At 28.2% G+C, this 21976-nt stretch overlaps 1 protein-coding gene across 4 annotated transcripts; it reads right to left on the bottom strand.

The window, feature by feature from the left end:
* Positions 1 to 693: 693 nt before the first annotated feature.
* Kat60 (katanin p60) lies at positions 694 to 21484 on the bottom strand. 4 transcript variants are annotated; one of them, XM_089226122.1, is made up of 11 exons: positions 21079 to 21484; positions 5586 to 5712; positions 5310 to 5491; positions 5111 to 5240; positions 4449 to 4804; positions 4287 to 4389; positions 4097 to 4218; positions 3833 to 4012; positions 2860 to 3127; positions 1570 to 1696; positions 694 to 1480 (listed from the first exon to the last, which is right to left on the bottom strand). In XM_089226122.1, exons 3-11 carry the CDS (start codon positions 5484 to 5486, stop codon positions 1282 to 1284), a joined length of 1662 nt encoding a protein of 553 aa, XP_089082248.1. In that variant the 5' UTR covers positions 5487 to 5491; positions 5586 to 5712; positions 21079 to 21484; the 3' UTR covers positions 694 to 1281. The 4 variants fall into 4 exon arrangements, with proteins under 4 accessions (XP_089082248.1, XP_089082246.1, XP_089082247.1 ...); XM_089226120.1 differs by having other exon boundaries at positions 21068 to 21484; XM_089226121.1 differs by lacking the exon at positions 21079 to 21484 and adding an exon at positions 19436 to 19781.
* Between the last annotated feature and the right edge of the window lie 492 nt (positions 21485 to 21976).

Genomic DNA, 21976 nt, shown 5'->3' on the forward strand with positions numbered 1-21976 from the left:
TCTTATCGATAACTATTGACCACCACGCACCGAAGAGTCAATTATAGTCGGCCGTCTCCTAATATGCAGTCAACCAAAATGGACGTGGTCTACTATGATAACCTTAAAAGTATAAATTAAAAAGTTTAATTTACTAAAAAATTTCATTAAAAAAATAATTTTATTATTTTACAAAAAAATAAATATTTTCAATGATTTTTCATGTAATAAAGGATATAAAAAAGTTTAAGCATACGTACAAAGATATTATAGATTATCTACAGGCAATAATTTAATATCTCTAAGGAAAGCATCAAAAATATTATCAATTTTATTTAACACTCGCCACCAATACTCAGCTAAGTACCTCTTTATTATTAAGATAAAAAATAAAAATTATAGCCTATAGGTAATAAATAATGATGGGGGATTCCCGTCTATAGGTAGAACATATGATGATATTGGTAAACCACACACTATATTCATATTTATAATTGGGTAGTACACAAAACAACAAAACAGAGGTAAACTGCATATTGGGAGAAGCCCAATAGTTTTAATTTTTGTAGAATAGAGTTACTGATACGAGTATATTATATTCAATTTAGTACCTATTTTTCATGATAAATCTGGTAATTTATCAAACAAAAAAAAAAATGCACAATTGGATATATTTATCTAGAACAAACACTAAAAATAACAAACAAAATACAATATTAGGAAAATTTTGTTTTACTCAATAAATTACAAGTGACTTTTTTACAATATGAAATTTAAGTTTGTTGAATAAATTAACAAATAAATTATTATGTATAAATCACATTAGAGACCTAATAGTTACTGATCAACGTTTGTAATCTGAATAGTTAGCATTTAAATTATATAAGTGCCGAACAGATAATTTCATGGAACAAAACATTACATATATTACTTTCCACACAACCTATAATAACAGGTAGAATAAATTAAACCAAGATAATATGACTATTTTAAATATTTTGATTCAATAAAAATGGCAAGATAATTTATGTTTTTTTAGGTTTTAAATTAAATAAATGTAAAATTAAAATTATTTCTTCAGGTGAAAAAAAAAACTTAAAAATTATTAGTTTTTTTCTTCAATATTTTAAGTATGTGTTTTTCGTTGTGAGCATATAAAGTTCAAAAGCTAGCACAGCCATAAACAATAAAAATTAAAATTAAATAGTTCCTAGTCGTCCTCCTATTACTATACACAATTAACAAAAAAGAAAAATAATGGTCTGCATAGAAAAAAAAAATACAGTTCATTATCTTCAACAATTATGAGGATCCAAATTCGCTCATCCACTTTTCATATTTAGTCAAATCATCTGACGAAACACTTTTGTTGCACTTTGCTATTGCTTCATTAAAATCTTGGAAGGACACCGGCAGATCCACTTCTTCTTTGGCCAATTGCCGAATTTGATCTGGTTTTAATCCGGCTATCTTACGTCTCATAGACATCATAGATGCATCCCTAAGTATTATTAAAACATATAAGTGAATAATTTATCTATCTTGGTAAAATATTATTATTCAAGTGCATTTAATTAGTATTATAAATACCTGCAAACATTTGTGATATCTGCCCCAGAATAACCTTTAAGTTTGGTAGCTATCTCTGTTAGGTTTACATCAGGTTCTATTTTTACATCTCTAAGATTTATTCTTAGCAGCGCTTCTCGACCAGCACCTATAAATAAATATTTTTGTATTCATTAGAAGTATACTTAGAAAAACCATAAAATAATGTTTAATGATGATGCCAGTATGTCACACAATTTATAATATTAATTGGGAAAATTCACAGCTCTCCGTAGTAAAGATCTCATAACAGTCTTTTTTTTCAGTTAATGATACTAATGTTTATATGTGATATAGTAGTACAATTATAATAGGACTATATTTATTAGCGAACATTGATTAATATTTGTTTATACTGAAAGATAGATAATTATTAAAATAATTTCCAAAACAGGTAAAAAATTAATAATAAACAAATTTAGTAATTTGTATTCAAAGGTTAGTATAATAATTAAGTATAATACTATCAAAACATGTTAGAACATAAGAAACAAAAACTAGCTCTGCTATAATAAGTGTTGATTGTCATTGAGTAGATAGCTGTCATGAATGTGCTAATATTTGAATTCAATGGTAAACTATTTCATATAAAAAACAATTCTGAGCAGAAACATCATTGTGTGTTTCTATTTGATTATATATTTTTATTGATATTAATAATTTATTTTTGAATTATTAACTTGGTAGGTAGAAATTAACTTTTGCTGTGAACATTAAATTTATTATATTTTTTAGTGTTCATTTTTATGATAATATACAATGCTTACAATTAATTATAATTAATTTATATTGGTATTATGTTCTACATACTATGTACTATGTATTATGTACTATTATTATTGACTTTTAAGTCAATAACTGTATTACATTTTCATGTTTTTAATTCAAACACAACTATTGTATTGTAAGTTAAAATTTAAATTATTTATAAATAGTATAGAGCTAAAATATATATTGTAATCCATATCAGTAAATGCTAATATAAATATTTGATGAAAATTTCAAATCTTTAGTTATTCATTTTCAAATTACAAAAAAAAAAAATATGAAATTGTTAAAAATTAGTTTTGGTTACAAATTCTAGTTTTCTCCTAAATTTTTTCAAAATTACTGGAAATTTTTTATTTTTATGCTCAAAATATCAACTATATCACATTTTCTACCAGCAACTAAATACAAAGTTAGATATTCCATGTTCAACTCAGAATAACAACTCTTCTATCATAATAATTTGTATTTATAAAATTTAATTGAAAATGCTATGATACTAACTGTTGGGTAAAGGTATATATATACGTTTTTCCAGTCTACGTCTAAGTGCCTCATCTATATCCCAAGGGAAATTGGTAGCTGCCAGTACCATTACAATACGGCTAGTCCCTGATTCTTCTTCTGTACTTGAATCACTTAAGCCATCCATTTGGACTAAGAGTTCAGACTTCACTCTTCTGGATGCCTCATGTTCAGACTCTGAGCCTCTCCGAGAACAAAGAGAATCTATTTCATCAATGAATATCGTTGATGGAGCATGAAACCTTGCCTAAGAAAATAATATACACATATTTTACTATTGAGATATTAAAATATACAGAAAAATTAAATAAAAGTAATATAATATTGTGTTTTTTTAACCCATTATAACACAATGTGTTCTTATGTCATAAGAATTGAATTTCAAATTTCCTTGAACAGGGTATTTATTTAATTTGTGGTTATTTGTATTCATTTGTGTTAGGTATTATAGATATTTACAACCTAATTTATTTTGTTTTTAGACTAAAAATTAAACATTTAGTAAAAAGAAGCCTAACAAACTGAGTGTTTAAATTGTCTAATACATTGTATGTCATGACTTAGAAAAGTTTTAGCTGGTAAACAACATACAAAAATAATTTAAACTAGAATAATATGTCTATTTATGGTTATATTATTTAAAGCAAATGAAAGAAACAAATTATAATATATATTCTCATACGGACATATAGTATTTAATTATTCATACAAATAACAATATGTTAAGGATAATTATAAATTGCTATTTACTATGTGTAAAATACAATGAGTTAAGTAATTAAACAAAATAAACCGTGAATCACAGATTTTTTAATTTAGTAATCTTGAAGGATAATCATGACTAATGAAAATTTTAGGATAATAATTGTGTACCTATTTTAGCAAAATTCTCTAAAAGAAAATTATAATGTTACATTTTTATAGTAATGATGGTACATTTAATAAGACTTACCATTTCAAATAGGAGCCTGACAAGTTTTTCAGATTCACCTCTGTACTTAGAAGTTAGTGTTGATGAGGATACATTAAAGAAAGTAGTTTTGCACTCGGTTGCCACAGCTTTTGCAAGCATTGTTTTCCCCGTTCCGGGAGGGCCAACCATTAAAACTCCTTTCCAAGGTCGCCGAATTCCCTTAAAAAAAATATTTCCACAAATTCTCATACATTTAACTTTTAAACAATTTTATTTAAAATTAAAAAGTAAAAAATAATATACTTTAAAAAAATCTGGCATCCACATAGGAAGTACTACCGCTTCTTCTAAGAGGCGTTTAGCTTCATCTAGTTCAGCTATGTCACTCCATCTTATATTAGGGTTTTTCTGTACAATATCTCTTTCTATAAAATAAAATATTGAATTAATATGATATTAATATATTATATATATATATTATGTAAAACATTACCTAGCATATCAACAAGGTCTTGATCATAAGAGGAACAATCAAATCGTTTTTCATCTGGTTTCAAAACTTCTTTTTCATCCTTATCTTTTTCACTTTTATCACTCTAATATTATAAACATAAAATTATTTAAAAAAATCTAAAACTAAAACATTTGTATTTACCGTTCCATTTGTATGACCATTAGTATCTTTTTTTGGACCTTTTTTGACATCATCATTTTTTTTTGCTATCTGAGATCTAGTGGCACTGTTACGTGTACTGTTTGGACCAATTTTTTGATTTCTATTGGCAACTCGTGATGTTTCATTTCTTCGAGATGTTTTTTGTGGCCTAACTTGTGGCCCAGGTCTGTGTTCGACTGGTGATGGAGGTGGCCAGACATCAGGATCATTATTATTTGCTGGGGGCCATTCTAGGGAGCCACTACCATTAACCTGTTGACGAGCTGTTCCAAACCACGACAATCCATCAACGGGTGATATATCTTCATTTCTATCATTTCTATTACTTCTATTCACTAGTACATAAATAATAAAGGAACAATTACTTAATTATTTAGAATAATTTTAATTACAAAACAACAGAAACTTTATATCTACAACCAATACATCTATTTTTAAAAGTTAATAGAAAAAATTATTGAACATCATAAACAACTTGTTATACTAACTTTGTATACCTAACAAAAAATATTCATTAAATGTCTAGTGTGACAATATAAACATTTAAAAGATATTCCATTTAAAAAAAAAAAATAAATAAATGCTTTCAATTATAACATTGCCAATTTATTGCATTATAAAAACAATTTTAGTATACTCACATGCTGGAGTAGATGCACTTAGTGGCCTCTCATTCCTTTCGTAGTCATTACTTCGTAGTTGTTTTAATTTGTTTAAGGTATTTGAATACAATTTTAATTGTTCATATTCATCATTAATCTGACGTTGGATCTGATAAAAAATGAAATATAAACAAAATAACAAATGAAAACATAAAATGCTAAAGCAGATATAACTTACAGTTCGCCAGGTTTCTCGACGTGATTGAATATCAACAGTAGACAAGAATCGTCCCAATTGTAACTTGGCTCCTTCATAATATACTAATGATGAATCATAATTTCCAGTCAGAGCCATCTCACGAGCCATGTTAATACTTTCACGTATTTCATCAATCGATACTGCCATAACGGTCATCACAGCTATAAGCAAAAATGCCAAATTGATAAAATTAACAAAACAACAACGGCAACTAATGTTTGCGAGTTGAATTATTGTAATAATTTAGGAACTTACCTTTAATGGTATGAATTTGAGCTAGAAAATAAATTGCGACTAGGAAAATATACAACCGTATAATGCATTTCACGAGCACCCATCATTAGAAAATTACAGCCTTGCGTAGAACAATTACATAATATTTCTGAAACATACAAATTAAAAAAAAAATAATTTAATTTAAAATATTATTTATATTATGTTGTTGATTTTTTTTTTTAACGAATTTACCATTAACTTGTATTGGCAGAAAAGTTCCGACGAATACGTCTTTTGAACTAAATCATTAAAAATAATAACAATAATTCTACGATATTTACAACGTAACCAATAGAATTGAACAACTACTGTGACTGTTTAATGATTTAAACGACTTGTGAGTATTTTGTTTTAATTTTTCGAAGGAAAAACATTATCAAATTATGTTATTTTGAGGTACACTCTCTTGTTTAAATTTCAATGACGTTATAAGCTGTTATCTTATCAGCAATACATCTCATGCTTAATACATCCTTGCATTTAGCAAAATGAGCGGGGAAACTGAATAATTCAAATACAGCTGCAGAGTTAAGTAGAACCTCGACTACCCGAAAACTCTGTTATCAGAACTCCCAAAGATCCGAACGTTATATCGTTTTAATTCATGTATTTGAACGTCAATGCGTAAAATATCACGATGCACATAGGTACCCGGTCGCAGTTTATTAGCGCGTAACAGCTGCAATTCGTCAAATAAAAATGAATCAGTTTGTTAAAAAAAAATAATAATAAATATGCACTAATATGCTTAGTTATATTCTTATATTCGTAATAACTTATAAATAATATAACACAATATGTGATGTGTAATGATAAGTTGATAAGTATACGTGTAATAATTCGATCATAATATGCAATGATAATAATATTCTACATCATTCATTGTACAAATAATATTTTTAAATTTCTATTATCCGAACTCGATGTGGTTCCAATTTGTGCAGATAATCGAGGATTCTACTGTATGGTTGATTCTTCTTTTTCGAAACAAATCAATAGTTCAATGAATACTAATACTTATCCAGGATTATACAGAACGAGGGTGGGGTATTCCAAAGATAAATGGTTTGTTCATAGATATAGGCATACGAAGTGGAGTACAATATGATATGTTTATCACATTTTAAAGTTATTCGATGATTTAATTTTTGTTTATATATTTTAACTTAAAGATGTCATGTGTATTTTGCGTAAATAATCATCCTATTTTTATCAGGTAGGCCAGTGATTCCCAACCATTTATGGCGTGACCCTACATTTGTAAAATTCAACTTTTCGTAACCCTCAAAAAAAAAAATAATAATAATAGATGAATTGCAAATATAATTATCATTTACACTAAAATAAAGTATAAAACAATATGAAAAATATTTTTGAAAAACAAAATAGAAATTACGTCATATAAGAGTACCTACACCGATTATTTACAATATACGATATCGATTTTCTTCCTTGATATTTTTAGGTGTCAATACTTTAGAAACATTTGTTTTTTTCATATTGATAAAAATTATGCTAAAATAACATGTGAATGATGCGGTTGAAAACTTCCTAGGTAGACAATTAAAAACACCTGGCTCGTTTTTTGCGATTTAATGTTTCAGCCGTTATTAAATTTCTAAATATTATACAATATGATGTATAGATATATCATGTACTGGTACAATATTATAATACATATATTGTATTTACTACATATGTTATATTGCACATTTTGCATTTTTCTTATTATTATTTGTACCATGTAGATTTTACTGAGTATCTCATAAAAATAAAATGATTACTGTAATACTGTACCTATCCTGCAATTTTCTACTAACGTCCATCGCTGTAACCGTAACCTACGTCATATCTGCACTAGTGCACTGTTATCGATGACGATACATCAGAGTCGTCATAAATCATAAGCACATCGGTATAATATACTATTATATAATAACATAGATTAAAGTATATAAATCTGCAATAATACTATATATCGTACATCGTATATATGTCGCAGGTCAGTTCACGTATTACATTAGTATGATACCTATATAGTCAGATGCATGTACTACGTCATTATAATGTACCTATATTGTTTATACATTTACCATATATAGCGCGTATATTGTGTCTGTTCTTGACACATTTCTCCTCCACCGCTTAGACTTTATACCATCACGGTGTATATAGGTACGTATAGTGTAATGACGAGCGAAGAAATCGTCAACGAGCTATAATTGTACCATATTATAGTGAAGTATAATAGTTGTTTAGCGCACGAGAATCAAAGCCAAACAGAAGGCCATCGTAGTATGGTCAGTGTGTAATACAATAGTGTGATGAATGAACAAGAGACACAAATACAAACAATATGCGAATATCTGTAAGTGTTACAAATTACAATAAACACAATATTATTGTATTTTGTGTGTTTGTGTGACATAGATGTTGGACGACTACCGCGGACCGTGTTTTTATTTATTTTGTCTAAATATTATTAAGCTGTGAATTTCATGCAGTATAAAATGCAATCAAAATCACAATTAGCTTAAAATCCACATTAAGTAGTCTAATAAATGCTCTAAAATAAGAATTGAAATTATTTAATGAAAATATTAAAAACATAAACAGTACAGTAACCCACTATTGATTACCTATTTAAAAGACATTTTATTATCACAGACATTATTATAATCAATTCAATTCGGAATATATTTTAATTAAGTTTACAAAATTAAAGTTATTTAAATTTTTTCTGAAGGTATTCAACCAAATTAAATGTGTTATTATACTACATTTAAAATTAAAAAAAAAAAATACTCGGGAAAGTAAAAAAATCACAAACTTCGATATTTACAAAAAAAAAATTCAACCTTTTATTCATGGTTAATGGTTATATGGTTATATCATTCAAACTTGGTAGTAAAAAAACTTTGTCTTATTCATAAAATAACAAAATTAATTTTGCTATCAATTCACAGCCCTATTTATAACATACGTACCTATACTTATTATGTCGTCCTACTTACATAATATATATATAAAATGAAAATCGATATGCTTTCATTTAATTGTTAAGTCGTGTGACCAAAATTAAATTAAAACATAATATACAAGTGGTTAAGTTTAAGAATAAATAATTTATTTGCGCTTAATACAGTACGGTGCTAATCTTAGAGATTATAACAAAAATTAAAATTATGGTGTACTCATAGAATATAATGATTAAAATTTAAGAATATATTAACATTATTATGCAGTGTTAATTACTATAATGGTAATCCACCAAAAAAAAACATTGTATTAATTTGTAACACGTGAAAATTTAAAACTATAAATTATAAGCCATGAGTAGGTATAACTTTATCATATGGCATGTGTATAATAATATGTGAAAAACATTTTTTTGAAGTATAAGATTATATGTTTGGATTATTGGTGGGTGCAAGTATTATGACTTTTGAGCGTGTAAAGTATTGACGTAAAAACGTAAAACATAAAAGTTTATTATTTAGTTCATCAAATATCATATATGGGTTTATAGGTACTATGTACCTATATATGCGTCTAAAAACAATATGCGGCTATATACGATACAATATATACTTATATACTATATATTTTTTATCTATAATAGTTATCGATTACTCCCGAAGAAAGTTTTTTTTTTTAATGCCAAGCTATAATAATTTATTACGTGAACTTTGGTAAAATACGAGTATTTTACGAAACTCGGTATAGTATAGGATCCACATTTTTCATCGTTAGATTGAAATATGAAATATATTACATTGAAGTTCATCGCCATTAATATATTAATCATCCATAGGATTATTGTTGATGTTACTTATTGATTTGATTACCTATACCTATAACGGATAAAATTAAAAAATTGAATAATAATTAAAAATGTAATACTTAGGATAAAAACGGCACGCACAAATGCATTTAGGTCAACGTTATGTGAGGAATATATTAATATAATAAATCAATTTTTTTTTTATATTGTCACATAACCAAACTAGTATGTTGTTAACATTTCTTTAACTTTATTATTTTAAAATATTTAAAAAATAAAATAAACGACTTGACAATCCCTGCAAGTTTATTATGTAATGTTATTCTCACATTGTTAAAGAAACCTAATAATATGATAAATATTGAAGGGATGTTTATGTCCTGGCGACCTTTAAAATTGTTTTCATTGTTTGATTTTATGCACAGAATGATATTTTTAAAAGTATACAATAATATATGTATACCTTAAAGTTTATGCAACGTAAAATATCAAACTAATACGTAGATATATGATCATGTATATGAATTCTAATATTCAGTTTAAATAAGTTGAGTATAGGTAATTAGTAAATATTAAATATTGTACTTACATAATGTTTTAATTATTCAACGATATATAATATGCTTTCGAAACTTACTGGTTATTGGACTTTAATGATATATAGAGAGTAGCTATATACTTCGTTTTTTATCTTAAATATATGCAACTACCACACGAAAGTCGATATGTGCACAATAAAGAACCAGAGACAACATTCCTGTATTGTTTTCGTATTTTTCACTCGAAAAACTTCGTGCCATAAACAAACTGGTTCAGACCAATCTTGTATAGACGAACGCGACTTTCTATATTCTTCCACACAATGAAATGGAAACAACTAGTAATAATAATCGACGGATCGAAACTCATAAATACCGCTCTAAACCATATTTTGATTAACATCTTTAACGTCAATTATTATGCTCTAGGGATAAAAACGCATTCATAATACCATAATTATTATAACTATGTACATTAAGTTCACACTTTTTATTTTGTACCAAAAAAATACTGAAATCGCAATTATTACTTATAATTTAGAACTGTACATCTGTACAACGTAATATAGGTGATGTGCATATCACTCGGTGATTATGACAATTAAATATGATATTATAATTATTATATACAATATAATGAATATCATACAAAATATCAAATATATTTTATTATCAAAAATTCGTACGACATTATTAACTGTTTATTTCATTTTAACTCAATTTAACGATACTACTTTTAATATATTTTCAAATAAATGTTGAAAATACAAACAATAGTCTATAAAATATAATCATTGACCAAGACTCATAACGTAATTAATAATTATATATTAAGTTATGATTAACATTTACATTACACACTATAGCTGGTCCTGCCCCCTGTGCACATCGTCACCCATCGCCGGTTAAAAATACCAATTCTATATGATTCAAATTTTTTAATTCTGAGCGGCGTGAGGAATGTATTGGTTTTACTGTAATAGTGTTTATTTCTTTTTCTTTTTTAGTCTGTAAACACTTTTTCTACCACTAAACTTGTTCAAAAGTATCAAATATAGCATCTTTTCTGAAAGGTAATGTTCTTGAGCTGGTACTTTAAAGAGGTCATTTTTCGATTTTTGAAACGGCACTCAAAATAAAAGCGGTTAAAGGAGAAAAAACGACGTTTTCTACCAGAAATATTGCTTCAAATGAAAAATGACAAAGAGATCTTTTTTGTTGTATTTTAGATTTTGTTCCTTACAGTTAAAAGTTCGGAAAATGTTAGCCATTTTTGAGCTATTTATAGACATTTTAATTTTGGGAGTTTTTTTGTTGTAATTCGGTTAAAAACATTCGTAAATACTTGAAACTTATATTAGCCTATTTACCTAGACATGGTAAAATTTTCAAAACATTTGAGTGACTTAATTATTTTTAAATCTAAGATTTGAAAATTTTTAGTTATCTATATAATATATCCTAGACAGATAATCTGTCTCCACTCAGAATCGTTTTTCGTATACAATGATATAATACCTATAATTGAATTCAAATTTAATTCCATCCATTACAGTAACCCACTTGTAGCCTACTGTACAGCAGAGCGACAACCACGACTTGCCCGCTTTTTTTCAATTCGTTATTTTATATTACCGTTGTTATGGTCTCAAAGCTTTTCATAGATCACTTTGAATTTAAAAGTACTTTAAAATGTGTCGAATATCGGATAATATGCATTATAAGTGCATATAATATACTATAATACATATATAATACAATACATTTACTATAATATACAACAAAATATTTATTGATTTTATTAATTTTATTCCATATACAAGTGGATGCTATAGCATACTGTAAATACCTATAATATACTGAAAAATGTTATCGTTATTTCTATAATCTAAAATTTGAAGTTATTGAAATGGTAAATTCACATGTGAATTAACTCCAAGTAACCGCAGTTACTTTATGGTCATAGATATCATTATATATAATCTCGCGTAGGCCTACAATATTCTGATGTTTTGACATACTGAACAACAAATATTCGTCGGGCGGCAGTTCAAGACACCAGAGACTCATTTATGTACACATATTATAATACATAATACGTGTGTGTGTGTGTGTGTGTACGGCAAGTTACCATAAATGAACATCAAAAATTTTTAATAATAAAATATATATATGTATACACCTCCAGTCACCACTCTCCAGAATAGAACCTTGTAAATTGTATTGCATATTTATACTTAACTACATGTATTATGTATAATACTGTTCTTAAATTATTACGATATATTTAAAGTTCAAAAATTGTCCCACTCAAGTATAAAATATAAACAAATTGATATACCTCCTGTTATTTCTGTGATTATTTCTCGATTTACCTGCTGAACCTTATTGTTAAAAAGTATAACCGTATACCGGATGCATATTAGACGTTTTTGTTATTTGTATAATACAAATTTTTAGTTCGGATCAAGTATAATTATGTAAACTAACATCTACTTCATTATAATGCGGTATACTTGACGTACGAAATTCTGGAGTACCTACTTATAAGTATAAAGGTAAAGAAATTATTTTTGTTTTTCAAACAATAGAATATAATATGTGCATTGTGTACACGGAGTAAATTGAAAGAAAAATTGAGCTTTTTTCAGGGAAAAGATACTTCTATATGATTTTATATGGATATCGTATCGAGTAAATAAATAGTCGTTATTTATTGCTCGACATTTTGGGTAGGTAAACATTGAACAATAGGTAATCGTTTTTCAACGACATTTTAAATGAGATTGTGACCTATCCTATTTTTTCGTTTTCCTATTACCTACTAAAACGTTTCGAAACAAGTGTTTGGTGTAATAGATTATATGGGCGAGATGTCACGTAGGTAGTTGAAACACGTGTTAAATAAAAAAAATAATAATAATGTCTGATTTTCTATTCGTCGGACGCGGTCCGCGTTTAAGTAATTTGTACATCTATAAATGATAATAATCGATTACACAAATCCTATAGCGGCGGTTATGAAACAAAAGTTATATTATGAGCGTGCTAATACAATATAATATACTAAATATACACGATACACACGCTAATACAATATTGTGTTTATGCGTAACTATACGTATTCTATAGTCTGCAGTATTCTCGTATGCATATACATGTATGGGATATTAGTACCTATATTGTTTCTCCGTGGAAACATAGGTAACTTATATATTACGTACTTACATGTTATATTATGCCAGTGTGCCAGTCTATGTATAAAAGAATTAAAGAACGAAAGATTTGTAATATACGAATAGTTACACAAAAGAAAATACAACGCGAGTTCGTTGGGTCACACGACACGAATCGAAATATTATAACAGCGCTCTATTGTTTTGAAATGAATTGGGTTAATTGTTTGGATTTATATAAGAAAACAAAATTAACATACGTTTTTAAGTACATAGGACATAATAATATGCATGAGATATTATGTGAAAAAAAACAATAACAATAAAATGAAACGTTCAATTTGAATTATTTTTAAATCAAAACAAATGCTATCAATTGATTTAAATATATTTTGAAACTTAATACGAATAAAGACTGTTTAGTCGTGTATAATATTTATATAAATCGCTTATGCAACAAACACATAGAATTGATGGTATCAAGTATTCAAGAATCAACCATCATATTATAATAATAACCATTATACATTTTTACTACTATAATACAATAAAATTTCGCTAAGAATCATGAAGTTGACCAATAATTGGTACATCATTCCTTAGTTAATTTTTATATTATTATAATGATACCTATGTTGCATAAAAACTATTGTTGAATGTTGATATTATATACAAGGCGTAACATTAGAACTAGCATTTGGAATAACTTTTATTCAAGTTAATATTTTTTTATTTTTTTATTTTTATTTTTTGCTGTTGTTCATTAAGTGACCCTAGCTCTACATGTACCTATAATAATTGTTTTAATGTTTATTTTTTAGTACTGAAAATTTTTTTGGATAAATTTAAAATAGCCTATTTGTGAATCCGATTATAAGAACAATTTTGATGGTAAAAAGATTTATCTAAGTCAAATTGTTTATTTTTAAAATTATTTGAAATTCAATATTTTTTAGTTAGATTAATTTGGAGCGTAATAACTTTTTTAAAAATATAATTTTTGAGAATTTGCTGACATAAGTTTATTTTTTAAATTATTTTACTTTTTTTTTTTTTTTTTTCCGTTTTAACCGACGACGCCGCGGGATCTGCTTTCGCATTGCTTCCGCGGCGCAGCCATCGTTTATTGACATTATCAAATTAAATTATTTCCTTATCATATAATATTAACAATTTTTGTCATACGTTGAATTGGCATGATTTTTTTTTTTGGTCAGGTCTTTCTGTTACACTCTCTCTCTATATATATATATACAGGGTGATTCTTTTATCAAACAACACTTATATGGTGTTTGTGTGTAAATACCACCTAACATACACCTATAGCACACAAACACCACCCAAAACCACCCAACTTTGGCAGGCTATATCTTGTAAACGGATTAACGAAAAATGAAAATTTAAACGTGAAAATTCATTGAAAAAATAGCCTTTTTAGTTTATGAAATTTTAAGTATAGGTTGTCATTTGAAAATCAAAAGTTGATAATGGTTAACCTGATAAATATAAGGGTGAATATATTTAAAAAAATATATAGTTCTAGAACAAGATGGTTCTAAAATTTTGAAAAAAAAAAATTTGAAAAAAATCAATAGTTTTTGAAATAATGAGTGTTGTTTGATAAAAGAATCACCCTGTATATATATTTTTATAATATCACTATTTATATTTAAACTCATAATTAATAACTGTGTTTGACATTTATCTTAAATTCATTTTATGTACAATATACAATATACATACTATATTTATAAATTATGATTTTTAATTGGTCTGACCAAAAATTTTTTAAATAAATATGTTGTGATATAAATGTTAAAAATCAACACATTTTAATATGTTCCCGCGATTATATCATTGCAATAATATTTCAAAGACTTTATAAATGTTAACTGCCTACCTATTTGATATTAGAAAAATAATTACTTTTTGAGGTGAACAATGTATACTGAGCCGTTTGAACGTAATAATAGTATTATCGTAATAAAAAAAAAGTTTTAAAGGATTAGCTATTATAGTGTTATACGTATGTGAAAAATGAATCTGATTATATAACTATTGACATTAAACATAATATATATTATAGGTACTAAGTTTACAAAAAACATTATTGTTTTTTTTTTTTTTTTTTTTTTTTTTTATCGTAATCATAATACACATTTGTATATAATAATAATAATAATAACAACAACAACAACAACAATGCACAATTCACAATAGAATATGGATACATAAAAAGTGTGTAACCGAATTGCAGTGTGGCATGAAAATGTTTTATACAAGGAAATATTTATTACTAGCTACAATTATTACTATTATAAAAAGTCTTGGATGTGCTTAAATGAATATTATTGTTTTAAATAATTTATTATTTTAATTTATCTATAATAAATTTATAAATAACTGTTTAATTTGTATTATTTTTTTTTTTGTTACAATATTAATTTATACAGTCTCTAAATGTGTTTTTTTTTACAATAAGTACAAGTGATGTGGAAATTGTTGGGTTGGAGACTAAATGAAAGAATTCATCTAGTGATGGAAACTTTGTTTTTAATAATAAAAAATAGTATTGTAATTTTTGTCCGGGAAATGTTTTGTAATTTGGGCATAACATTAGGTTTATAGCAATATATTTAAATAAATATTGTGAAAATGTTAATTTAATATATTGTGTCTTAAACTTTAAAATTTAAAGCAACTACCTACTCAACAAACAACTTCAACTAATAATACTAAATTAATTTAAATTAATATAAAATAGGCATAGTGAAAAACCAGAAGAACACCGTACTAGATAATATGTATAATAATTGTTTATTAACGATTGGGTATTATCCGTAGGTGTACTCACTGTTTCATACGTAAATCCTTTTTGTAGGTGGTTTAAATAATTTAATTTATTTGTCCTTGATGACTTAAATATTTTGAATAAAATATTTTTATTTGCGAATATGAGTTTTAAAAATATATACTGACATTTTTGTGAATAAAAAGGTATTTTTATTTTTAAAACATTCTAAATGATTTATCATAATATAATATATTTATCATGCATACAAAGGTTAAAGCAAGCAATTTGTATGGATATCAAAATTATTGTTATTTTGATTTGTAAAATGCTATGACGCTAAAATTTGTGATCTCAACTAACGTCTTACGTAATTACGTCCTACATAATATTATCATATAATTAGTATTATAGTAATTAGTATTGCATTGTTTACATCCTATCGATTTTTGTATAATTGTGTAAATTGTATACAGTGACGCATTATGCGTGTACCTAATATCTACCTATATATTATTAATTTATGTTGGTATATATATATATACATAATAATTAAAATTTATCGAAATAGCTTTCGTACAGGACATCAGATTATATTACATACTTATCGTAAATTGTAGAAAAAAATACTACTTTTTGAATGTAGCTGTACGAGATAATATTGTAATCGCATTAATTAGTGACTTAAAAGCTGCTTCGGTACTAATGGTAATTCAATACATATACACTTGTCAAACATAACAAATAGCTATTAGCATATAATTGAGTGTAGGTTTTTTCGTTTGTTTTTAAAACACTTAACATTGTATTATATTTTAAATTGATAGAAAACATTTAGGTACATGCGCGCTTGCGGTTAATTTATTATAATATTTATAAGTGTAACACTCGATCGAAATAAACATCGTGTATAAGGTACCAACTCGCTATACAAAATTATAAATGAGTTTAGGTGACTGAATGAATTAAGATACTACCTAATGAATTTAACATAATAGAGAGTCGAAACGAACGACTGTGTACATATGCTGTAGGCCCTATAGCTTAAAGAATATCTTAACACGAATGATTTATTTATTTATATATTATTTACTTATATTATCGTCTACCTAACACCTATATATATCATAATATTATTCGTGTCCCAACTATTTAACTGCGCATTATCGTAACGCAAGTAAATAATTCGATGATGTATAAAAATAATAATAATAATATATGGAGTGCTGTTGCAATACTTACGATACACGTGTAAATGATCATTATTCAATTAATTATCTGGATATACACGTAGAAATAAAAATATATCGTATGCTCGTGGTTAGTGCTGCAGGTTGGAGTATGACTTAAATATGATATCTCTAGTCATAGGTATGAAATATTAAATATAATTAAAAAATACATATTATAATTAAAATTATAATTGTCAAGTATCACAGACAGCAGTAGAAAATCAATCCATGTCATTAGGTTTATTGTAGAAGGTTTATACGGTATTAGAGTATAATATTATACTATAGCATAAAAATATTGACATATAGAATTCAAATATTGATACAAAAATACTATGTAGATGATATGTTTAAAAATACTAATCGAAAATAATGACCAACAACTACGTGCGTATACGATACTACGTAGTACATTTTAAAAATAAATTACCTACATATTATATCATTTTTAGCCGTAATATATAGACGTCGCTGCTGGTTGTCTAAAAACCGCATAACATAAGGCTAGGGCTATAAAAAGCGATATTCACTGTGAAATTCGTGGAGCATATTTTGCGGCGACTATCATTCAGTTTCTAGGATTCGTTCAATATTTTCGCCTCTATTTTCCAAATATTTACTTTATTTTTGACATAAGGTTTCAATTCCGAAGTTATTAATTCAATTCTATAATAAAAATTCCATACCTATGGCCAGATGGCCATATCGTGGTGTGAATTCGAGAACATTCACATTGCATGGGCTAGTACGTTTGTACGCGTGTGATACCTATTCATTCTTTAGTTTCTTAAGTTGTATCCATAGCCATCGGTATAACCACCGAAAATATGATATATGATGAAATCAGTACAGCTGATCTTGTAGTCATTAGTAGATAAATAAATAAAAAGCAACAAAAAGAAAATGCTGTAATACTAAACGGAAATAAAAGAGTTGAGGTCGATTCCAATAAAATAAACGGTGATTTGCATAAAAATCTACCAAGACAAGTTTTTTCCTTCTATGATATGATGTCTAAGTAAGTTTTTGATAAATTAAAGTTAATTTTATAGGTAAAAACAATTGAGAATAAATCCACAATAATTTTTATGACCATTTGAATATTGTCAAAATCTAAAATTCATCAAAATCACATCACTGTTGGTAAACTTTTTGGCCTGTTATTTGTTAAACTTAAGTATACGACGTACCAAAGTCAAAATAAACGTTAACATGTAAAAAGAAAATGGAAATAGCCAATAAGCAAAACAAGTAATTAAGTAATTACAATAACAGACTAGGAAGATTTCAGAACAACTGACAAAATGTATTCTTCGGCATATTAGATAAACTGATTGCCAACATAGTAAGACGTAGCCACGTAGCATAAATATATAGAGATTTAACATGGCCTCTCTACCTTATGGAGGAAGCCTATTTTAGATAATTGATTAAATGCTCAATCAAGTCTTCTGATTAACTGAAGATTTATATTTTTAGATAAAATAATTTGAAGAAAAAATATAAAATTGAAAAGAGACGGATGACTAAAAAGCTAAATACGTGGGAGTATAGGTATAGTGGTGGTAAAATTATATTGTCAAAGGGAGGGCATGAAGCATGATGTAATACTCTTTTAAAATACATTATTTGAACACATAAAAAATATAATTTGTGGGTACCGTTATATACCAACTGATAAATAAGTTGTTATGAATATTTCCAAAAAGGTTATGGACGAGATATATCCCTATCTCCCTTCCAACACTGCGTGGGACTACACTCTCAATCTCTCCTCATGGGGACACCATATTATAGGAACGTATTACGTATATAAGCGATTTTGTGTGTAAGAATTATATTTTAATGAGTTAAGAGGTCATAAAGACGTCTTATATAATTGTAGGCATCGAAAATGTGTAAACAGTTCGCGTTGTATTTAGATAGGTAGGTACACTTCTGGTATTTGACGTACCTATTATTGCAGTGATTATTGACGATGTTGATTTTGTGTTGGCCGGCTAAAATCGCGCGTAATAATTGGCGTAGGACGCGACGAACGGATTTGTTTTTTTTTCCTGTGTCGTTTTAAAATATTTCCGGCGAGGATCAAAAACAAAAACAACGCCTATACATAAACCGCCTCTGCACTGACCGCATAACATACCACGCGGGTACTAAATTGATATATATATATATATACATGCATTATAAACGCGTGGTTGCAGGGTGCAGCTCGTGAGTTGTAAAATTTAAGTCACGCGCGGTCCGTTGCGGAGGGTGCAGTGATTTCGTATATTATAATTTAAACTAACAAAAATCGTATACCTGCAGCAGCTGTAGCATCCGGACGGTACTATTATGTTGTATATAGTACGCATGGGTTCAAATAATTTTTTTATTTTTTACAATGCACTTATATATATATTTGATTGCAACGACGGCGGCGTAGGAGTGACACTCCCGAGTCCGCCAGAGCCGGAATAGGATTTATGCTGGCCAATCCTTGGGGAGAACCGAAAAAAGCGTCGATCGGCCGAACCGGTTGTATATTATACAATATAAAATAAATATTATCATATATGTATAATATATTATATGATATATTATAATACAGTCGTACCGCACTCACGACCACGCGCCACCATCAAAACGACGACGGTCCGCCGTCTACGGAACGCGATGGGCTAATATCGACGACTGACGATAAAAAAGTGAGGTCGCGAAGCACGCGGTCGCAGATGTGCGTGGACCGGCGGCGGCGACGTGCTAACTCTCCCACGACGCGGCCTATATATGTACCTACGGTTCGGTTCCAAGATACGTGCGCGTGCGGCGGCGACCGTTAATAATATATTATCATTATCATATTATTCTCTAATTAATTATTGGATCCCGCAGTGTCTAAACGAAAATGTCACGATTGCGAAACGTAAATTTTTATCCTCAATAAATAGATACGACGGAATAAAGGCGACGATCACAATATTCATGCATATTCATTTAATATCACTACTGCGTCTGCACGCTGTTTCGTGTCTCGATATTTGTATAATATTGTGTCACGTGATAAAAACAAACTTATTTAGGTATTTCAGTTCATGAATTCAATAAAGTACGTCGTGTAGTATACGAAGAAAAAAACACGGTATTTAAATGTTAAAATCATTTTTCGAAGATTTCACTAGTGGGAAAAAGTTATATTATGTTGAGGTACCTATTTAATTAACTTGCCGCAAAATAATCGAATATAATATTATTTTATTTTGAATGATTGATAAAATCTAGTGAATTTATAATAAATTTTAAAGCGGTCAAAAAATATAAAATACATATTATTATGTGTGTATGTGTGTGTCTGAGTATCGGCTTAGCCAAGGAGGCTGAAGGATAGAGTCTAGACTGTTAGAGCTAGAGGGAAGTTATTATAGGTTAGTTCCCACAAAAGGTATTTTAGGTATTGTTCTAACCAGAAACCTGAATAAATTTCTTGATGGCTTTACAAAATCTACTGTTTTAATCCACCACATGGCTTATACAATTATACGCCGCTCTGTATATTATATAATACATAGTAGAACATAGTACATAATATGAAATAATATTTTCATCAATTTCGCCCCTTTTTGTGTAATTTCTAAATCATATATTAAACACGTGTACTACGCTGTGATGTACTGTTTTGTAAAACTGTATAATATACTCGATAGTATTATATGTCATTCCCGGGAGCACACTCTTTCGAATTCAACCGTAATGTGCAGTCGTGAAACACGACAATCGACATATTATAATATTATCACGACAGATGTGCATAATAATCATTTCCTCTCTCCGCACCCTCTTTGCCTGCCAGTTCGTCTGGGTAATAATATTTATTCGTCGCCGCCACATTACAATATATACATGCATATACATATACCACTTATATTATACATAATTATTATCGTTCGACTTTACCTTTCTCGTACCATAATAGGATGTATGCAACTGCAAGGTCCGTGGCCGGTCTTCAATGACACCGAAGCTTAACGCGTACGGTTTTTACGCGCCAAAATATTATAACGTATTATTATTTATTAATATTTTAGTTTATTGTTGTGTTAAAACCCATATGGGTACGAGAACAGACCGCACACTCGTCCACACGCGCGTACGACTCCGAAACGTCGTCCGAAAAGACGATAAGATTATTTTTGTAGAAAAACAAAACGATACACGACGCGTGAGTACATTATACACCATTATATTTGATTATAAACGATATTTTGAACATTTTGAAACCTCCCATTATCGTCTTGGTTATTATTAGTGTCGTGATAAAGATAATATAATATTATATGATATTGCGGCGACGGAAACCGCAGACGTACTGTAATGAAATCGAAACCGGTGCGACTGGCAGTTATTGGACTACGCGGCGAGCACGATTTCGTACTGTGTCGGCGTAACCCGTGTGTTGCCGTACGGGTGAGCCAAGGTCGAGGCGGCCGAGCCGTTTGAAATCGCGTGCACGTGGGGTTAAACGGCACGCCGTGATGAGCACATGACGATACGCGACGATCGGAATTTTATTATTTTTTTACCTAGTTTTGGTACCTATACGGCTATACCACTGTGACCGTCTTATTCACCCCGAAAAAATCCATAATACCTAATCCCACCGTTTTGTTCAAACGCTGCAGCTTAGCACATTTTATAACACTAATTCTTATTATTATTCACGGTATAAGAAAGTATAAATTAAATTACGCTCCACTACATATTATACGTGTCTCACCGCGACCGTGGCTGTCGATGAATTTTTCCCAAATTATTTTTTTCGGAATTTTTCAATTTATAATCATAAATACATGATAGGTATCATAT

Source organism: Diuraphis noxia, unplaced genomic scaffold (genome assembly GCF_037042655.1).
Source record: "Diuraphis noxia isolate RWA-SAM2 unplaced genomic scaffold, SU_Dnox_SAM2 contig0004, whole genome shotgun sequence".
NCBI classification, from domain to species: Eukaryota; Metazoa; Arthropoda; class Insecta; order Hemiptera; family Aphididae; genus Diuraphis; species Diuraphis noxia.

What these genes read in the sequence shown, in the direction of transcription:
- Kat60 (XM_089226122.1), bottom strand. Translation starts at nt 5,486, where the DNA reads ATGACCGTTATGGCAGTATCGATTGATGAAATACGTGAAAGTATTAAC. An exon ending in GTCGAGAAACCTGGCGAACT is followed by an intron (nt 5,241 to 5,309) that starts GTAAGTTATATC and finishes ATTTTTTATCAG; the next exon opens with ATCCAACGTCAGATTAATGA. An exon ending in ATATATACCTTTACCCAACA is followed by an intron (nt 1,697 to 2,859) that starts GTTAGTATCATA and finishes ATTTATTTATAG; the next exon opens with GTGCTGGTCGAGAAGCGCTG.